Here is a 7,500-nt window from a genome sequence, read left to right as displayed (position 1 = left end):
GAAGTGTGTATGTGTGTGTACCTCCACATGAAGTGTGTGTACCTCCACATGAAGTGTGTGTATGTGTGTGTACCTCCACATGAAGTGTGTGTATGTGTGTGTACCTCCACATGAAGTGTGTGTATGTGTGTGTACCTCCACATGAAGTGTGTGTATGTGTGTGTACCTCCACATGAAGTGTGTGTATGTGTGTGTACCTCCACATGAAGTGTGTGTATGTGTGTGTACCTCCACATGAAGTGTGTGTATGTGTGTGTACCTCCACATGAAGTGTGTGTATGTGTGTGTACCTCCACATGAAGTGTGTGTATGTGTGTGTACCTCCACATGAAGTGTGTGTATGTGTGTGTACCTCCACATGAAGTGTGTGTATGTGTGTGTACCTCCACATGAAGTGTGTGTTCTCTCTGCAGCTTCTCGATCTCCTCCTGATGTTCCAGAGAGTTTTTCTCTATTTTCTCCTGCAGAGAACAAATCAATAACTGAATGTTTCCAGTGGAACTAAGCAGGTTCCCCTGTTGTTTAAATATACATACATAAATATACAAATAAATATATATACACACACTGACCTCGGCCTCCTTCAGCCGCCTCTCAAACCAGCCTTTAGTTCCCTCCATCGACTGAACTTGAGCCTGAAGATCCTCCAGACGCTGCTGGAGACCCTCCAGCTCCTTGGAGCGGGCCTGCACACACACACACACACACACACACACACACACACACACACACAAATAATTATATACATATATATTAAAAGGTTATTTTATATATATATATATATATATATATATATATATATATATATATATATATATATATAAAAGCAGTGGTGGCCTCAGGGCCTGTAAGTCTTCTCTGCTGCCTAAACAGAATCACAAAGTTATATCTATTTTATCATTTAATTGTTGTTCACAAATACACTACATGTATTATAATGATGTTCTCAGGTCACAGCTCCTGTCTTCCTCTGTTGCTCTGCTTCAGCCTGCAGCGCTGCTTCTAGTGCAGCTGGTTTTAAGGAGAGCTCTTATCCAATCACATTTCACCTCTGTGTCTCTATGGGAGCAGAGCGCTTCTAGATGGTCTTTGTAGATTAAAGTAGACGGGGACGTGATCGTGATGTCATAGTCTTCAACCAATCAGATCTTTAGTTTGACTTTGCTGGCCGTATTCTTTGGCGTGCAGCGCCTGTGAGGTGGCGTCAGCACTAACATGCGCTGTGATTGGTCAGTGGGCCAGCGTGACTTTAGTCAACAGAAAGCTAGCTAGCTGCTAATATCGTTCTCTTGTGTGTGTGGTGTTTTAGTGTCGTTTTGTTAGATTGTTTTGTTATAACTACATGTGATGTTCTTGTTGATGCATTGTCCGCTAATGACGCCGCATCCCGTCATAAGTAAACTATATCAGACGGCACAGAAGCTATATATATATATATATATATATATATATATATATATATATATATATATATATATATACATATATATATATACACACACACACAACAGCTGCTCCTCACCTTCTCCTCTCTGAGCTGCTGTCTGATCTCCTCCTCTGAGCGGTTCTTGTCCTCATGGAGACCTCGGAGCTCCTTCTCATAGCGAGCCCTCACACCCAGGACCTGAGGGGGAGGAGGCAAGGAGAGGACACAAGGTGAGGAGACAGGAGGAGGAAATAAGGAGAGGAGACAAGGCAAGGAGAAGAGACAGGGAGAGGAAATAAGGAGAGGAGGCAAGGAGGACACAAGGTAAGGAGAAGAGAAAGGAAGAGGAAATAAGGAGAGGAGAAAAGGAAATAACAAGTATAGGAGAGGAGACAGGAAGAGGAAACAATGAAGGGAAAGGAGAGGAAGAGGAGAGGAGACAAGGAAGAGAGGAGAGGAGATACATCAAAAACATTATTCAGACTTCATTCACATAAATTCAATGTTTTGTTTTTCCTCACATTTAATTAATCTGAAAACAGAAAAAACACATCAGTGAAAACTTAAAGAGCAGAGAAATAATAAAACACTGAAGTGGAAGTGGAGGAACACAGAACAATGCAGTGGAAGTGGAGGAACACAGAACAATGCAGTGGAAGTGGAGGAACACAGAACAATGCAGTGGAAGTGGAGGAACACAGAACAATGCAGTGGAAGTGGAGGAACACAGAACAATGCAGTGGAAGTGGAGGAACACAGAACAATGCAGTGGAAGTGGAGGAACACAGAACAATGCAGTGGAAGTGGAGGAACAAAGCCTCGCCTCCTTCTCGTGCTGCAGCTTGAGGTCAGACAGCGCCTCCTTGTGGTCGGACTTCTCCTGGTTCAGCTGCATGGCCATTTCATCCAGCATGGCCTTCCTCTTCTCTGCTGTCTGCACACACACACACACACACACACACACACACACACACACACACACACACACACACACACACACACACACACACACACACACACACCTTTGTTTAGAAGCTTAATGTGTCTTTATGTACATCACTCAAACAAGAGTGTGTGTGTGTGTGTGTGTGTGTGTGTGTGTGTGTGTGTGTGTGTGTGTACCTTCTTGGCCTCCTCCAGGTCTCTCAGCAGCTTCTTCTTCTCCTGCTCCTCCTCAGTCAGCTGCTCCAGCAGCTTCCTGTTGGCAAAACTCGACTCCTGAAATACGCAGAGAAGAAGAAATAAAGATCCTTCACTTCCTTGAAGTGCCTTCTTGTGTCCTTGTGTCCTTGTGTCCTTGTGTCCTCATCCTACAGCTCTGGCTACACAGCACCAAACCACAACTCTTCTCATTGTAAAGACTCACAATATTCTACAACTCTTCTCATTGTAAAGACTCACAATATTCTACAACTCTTCTCTCTTTACGTCTATTTATGTATATTTACGTCTTATTTACTTGTGTGTGTGTACCTGCAGCTGGGAGTCCAGGTCGTCCCTCTGCGCCAGCAGACTCTCCTGCTCCACTCGTCTCTGCTGCAGCTCCAGCGTCAGCGCCTCCTGCTGGTCACGGAGGAGATTCATCTCCTGCGTCTTCACCGTCTGGATCTGCACACGAGACAACGAGGTCACGGGGGAGGAGCCACCGTGGGGGAGGAGCCACCGTGGGGGAGGAGCCACAGTGGGGGAGGAGCCACCGTGGGGAGGGTCAACCATGGGGGAGGGGCCACCGTGGGGGAGGAGCCACCGTGGGAGAGGAGCCACCGTGGGGGAGGAGCCACCATGGGGAGGGGCCACCGTGGGGAGGGTCAACCATGGGGGAGGGGCCACCGTGGGTGAGGAGACACCATGGGGGAGGAGCCACCGTGGGGGAGGGGCCACCGTGGGTGAGGAGCCACCATGGGTGAGGAGCCACCGTGGGGGAGGAGCCACCGTGGGGGAGGAGCCACCGTGGGGGAGGAGCCACCGTGGGGGAGGGGCCACCATGGGGGAGGAGCCACCGTGGGGGAGGAGCCACCGTGGGAGAGGAGCCACCGTGAGGGAGGGGCCACCATGGGGGAGGAGCCATAAGGGTCATTCCAGAGAGGGGAACACATGGAGCGAGCAGCGCGGAGACAGTAAAGATCAAGCAAGGAGATGAGATGAAGGACTCAGAGCACACACACACACACACACACACACACACACACACACACACACACACACACACACACACACACACATACACATATACACATATACACACACATATACACACACACACAGGTTTTTGTTCTCACTGACTAAAGCAAAGTAGCTCCTGTGTACAACCAGCTTTACATTCTTGCAAATATTGATTCATAAAAGGTTTAATAAATAAATATTGTTTGATAATAATAGTCCGACATCCACAGTATAGAATATTTATATATAATCAAACAAATACAAACTGTTTGGTTATGGTTCTTGACGAGGGTTCTAGGTGGGGTCTGAAGCCTACGCTGGGTTCAGAGCACCAATCTGAGGTTAAGGTTCTAGGTGAGGGTTCTAGGTGAGGGTTCTAGGTGAGGGTTCTAGGTGAGGGTTCTCGACGAGGGTTCTAGACGAGGGTTCTAGGTGAGGGTTCTAGGTGAGGGTTCTCGACGAGGGTTCTAGGTGAGGGTTCTAGGTGAGGGTTCTAGGTGAGGGTTCTCGACGAGGGTTCTAGACGAGGGTTCTAGGTGAGGGTTCTTGACGAGGGTTCTAGACGAGGGTTCTAGACGAGGGTTCTAGGTGAGGGTTCTTGACGAGGGTTCTAGGTGAGGGTTCTAGACGAGGGTTCTAGGTGAGGGTTCTTGACGAGGGTTCTAGACGAGGGTTCTAGGTGAGGGTTCTAGACGAGGGTTCTAGGTGAGGGTTCTAGGTGAGGGTTCTAGGCGAGGGTTCTCGACGAGGGTTCTCGACGAGGATTCTAGGTGAGGGTTCTAGGTGAGGGTTCTAGACGAGGGTTCTAGGTGAGGGTTCTAGGTGAGGGTTCTAGACCAGGGTTCTAGGTGAGGGTTCTAGACGAGGGTTCTCGACGAGGGTTCTAGACGAGGGTTCTAGGTGAGGGTTCTAGGTGAGGGTTCTAGGTGAGGGTTCTAGACCAGGGTTCTAGACCAGGGTTCTAGACGAGGGTTCTCGACGAGGGTTCTAGACCAGGGTTCTAGACCAGGGTTCTAGACCAGGGTTCTAGACCAGGGTTCTAGACGAGGGCCTGAGATGGAACTACCTGTAAGGCCTACGCTGGTTTCAGACCATCAATCTGAGCTTAAGGTTCCAGACAAGGGTTCTAGGTGAGGGTTCTAGACCAGGGTCCTAGACCAGGGTCCTAGACCAGGGTTCTAGGTGAGGGTCCTAGACCAGGGTTCTAGACCAGGGTTCTAGGTGAGGGTCCTAGACAAGGGTCCTAGACCAGGGTTCTAGACCAGGGTTCTAGGTGAGGGTCCTAGACCAGGGTTCTAGACCAGGGTTCTAGGTGAGGGTTCTAGACCAGGGTTCTAGGTGAGGGTCCTAGACCAGGGTCCTAGACCAGGGTTCTAGACCAGGGTTCTAGACCAGGGTCCTAGACGAGGGTCCTAGACCAGGGTTCTAGACGAGGGTCTGAGATGTAATTACCTGTTCAAGAGCGCACAGATTAGTCCTCAGGGCACGGTTCTCCTGTGAGATGGAGGTATAGGTCCAAACTGGGTAAATCAAGGGGGCAAGAACCCTTTTATATTCAAGGGTTTTATCTGGAACCCACCAGGGGGGTTCTAGATAACTAATTGTCGAGCATTACGGTTCTATATTTATTATCGTAGGGTTCAGGTTGTAGATGACTTTTTGATGTGGTTCTTTGTGATGTTCTCCAGGTTTATTACCCGTTCTAGAGCAGCTAGGTTAGTCCTCAGAGATGAAGTGGTGTTATGGTTCTCTGTGATGTTCTCCAGGTTTATTACCCGTTCTAGAGCAGCTAGGTTAGTCCTCAGAGATGAAGTGGTGTTATGGTTCTCTGTGATGTTCTCCAGGTTTATTACCCGTTCTAGAGCAGCTAGGTTAGTCCTCAGAGATGAAGTGGTGTTATGGTTCTCTGTGATGTTCTCTAGCTGTATTACCTGTTCTAGAGCAGCTAGGTTAGTCCTCAGAGCATCGTTCTCCTGCAGGATGTTGTCCACCTGTTCCTGACTGACTGCACTCTGACTGGCTACCTGCAGTACCGACGCACCACAGACAGGGGGCAGCAGAGAGAACCGGGCCGAGAGACACCAGCAAAAGAGTCCCGGAGATAAACAAAGAAAGAAAGAAGAACAAAGAACGTGAAACAAAAGAAGAGACCAGCATAAAAGACCAGAAGAAGAAGAGAGAGCAGCGGAGGACAAGAGGACACAGAGCAGCGTTTCCACGTCACGGATCTTCTTCTGCGCAGCGTTTATTGGACTTTTTGAAAACGTCTGCAGCTCGTGTTTCTGCGTGTCCAGAAAAATAAAACTTGCACGGTTATGATTTTCCATGACGGATGGAAGATTTAAAATTGAATTTGGCAAAAAAAAAAAAAATTAAATTATGAAACATAGCCGTGTGATGCAATATAACAATAAAAGCAATAAAACCTGTGAATAAAAAGCTGAATAAATAAATACTGTTGGATAATAACAGTTGACTATAATAGTTTTACATCCAGAGTATAGAATATACGCAGAAGAGGAAGATGTGGTCGCAAAAATAAACAATTAATGTAAACTATTATTCAAACGTAACTAAGTAAAGTTTATTCTTTATTATCATCACCAGTGTGTTCTTATGTGGAACGTTTGGTTACTTAAAAATCATTATTGATAAGTGTTGGACGCTCTACAAACAGCTCCCAGGTCAGTTTGTAGAAACTAAAACGCTCCAACACTTTGAGGAACTTTCTCTTGGATTTAAGGCTGGAAAGTCATTGTGGTAATTCTTTACAGCCCTTCTCCTCTGTGTGTGTGTGTGTGTGTGTGTATGTGTGTGCGCGTGCGTGTGTGCGTGTGTGTGTGTGTGTTACCTGCTCCTTCAAGCTGTGCACAGCCAGCTCGTGCTGCTCTCTCAGCTCGGCTGTCATCTAAAAACACAACACACGTCAGTCACACTGCATCTCTGAGGCACTTAGTAGTATAGCTAACAGAGCATAGGCTAGTATGATAGGCTAACAGAGTATAGGCTAACAGAGCTAACAGCTAAGGCTAACAGAGCTAACGGCTAAGGATAACGGAACCAACGGCTAATGTTAACAGAGCTAACGGCTAAGGTTAACGGAGACAATGGCTAAGACTAAGAGAGCTAAAGGCTAAGGTTAATGGAGCTAATGGCTAAGGCTAAGAGAGCTAATGGCTAAGGTTAACGGAGCTAACGGCTAAGGGTAAGAGAGCTAAAGGCTAAGGTGAATGGAGCTAATGGCTAACACTAGCATAGCTAATGGCTAAGGCTAACAGAGCTAATGGCTAAGGTTAACGAAGCTAACGGCTAAGGCTAACAGAGCTAACGGCTAACACTAACGGAGGTTCCATTGAGTTACATTATGATGCGTTCAAGCTCTTCTCAGTAAAGAATGAGCCTGAGCGAAGGTGAAGTGTGACGTTATCGTGATGTGTTCAAATGTTATCTTGTAAAGATTTGTGAGAAACTTTTTTAATGTTTTTTCACATAAATATAAAATAAATATATTTAAAAAACAATAGTATTTTATATACATATTATTCGGCATAATAAGTAGATTTGGTCCTTTAAGTTTATGTTGATACTTTTGTTTAAGTAACCCTTTGAATGCCGAGTATTTCTTCACTGTGGTATTAATACTTTTACTTCATTAACAGAGTACTTCCCTGAGGTCTCACCTGATTGGCTGCCACGACGTCAGACTGTAGTTTCTGGATGCGGATGTTCGTGGCCTTAAGCTCCTCCTCTTTTCTTTGGTTGATCTCATCAATCTTTGTCCTGCAGAGAAACAAACAATAAACAACAACATCTGATGTGAAACAACAACAAACAGCCAGAAGACAGCGGGGAAGTACTGAGCAGGAAGTAGTACCAGTAAGGAGCATTAGTGGTACTAGCAGTAGTACCAG

The 7,500-nt window shown here is 46.5% G+C and overlaps 1 protein-coding gene across 1 annotated transcript in view; it reads right to left on the bottom strand.

Moving 5' to 3' along the window:
* The window catches only part of gripap1 (GRIP1 associated protein 1), a 36,729-nt gene that overhangs the window by 19,451 nt on the left and 9,778 nt on the right, over positions 1–7,500 (bottom strand). Inside the window, exons 13-22 of the mRNA XM_079225907.1 lie at positions 7,270–7,369; positions 6,441–6,497; positions 5,521–5,613; positions 5,042–5,083; positions 2,900–3,034; positions 2,549–2,644; positions 2,250–2,360; positions 1,523–1,624; positions 573–686; positions 384–461 (exon numbers count right to left, since the gene is read on the bottom strand). Of these exons, the coding sequence (XP_079082033.1) occupies positions 384–461; positions 573–686; positions 1,523–1,624; positions 2,250–2,360; positions 2,549–2,644; positions 2,900–3,034; positions 5,042–5,083; positions 5,521–5,613; positions 6,441–6,497; positions 7,270–7,369 (928 nt within the window). The remainder of the gene's footprint in view (positions 1–383; positions 462–572; positions 687–1,522; positions 1,625–2,249; positions 2,361–2,548; positions 2,645–2,899; positions 3,035–5,041; positions 5,084–5,520; positions 5,614–6,440; positions 6,498–7,269; positions 7,370–7,500) is intronic.

This window comes from Taurulus bubalis (genome assembly GCF_910589615.1).
Source record: "Taurulus bubalis genome assembly, chromosome: 11".
Classification (NCBI taxonomy): Eukaryota; Metazoa; Chordata; class Actinopteri; order Perciformes; family Cottidae; genus Taurulus; species Taurulus bubalis.
Note: the sequence above shows the minus strand (reverse complement) of the source record. Positions and strands in the feature narration are given on the sequence as shown.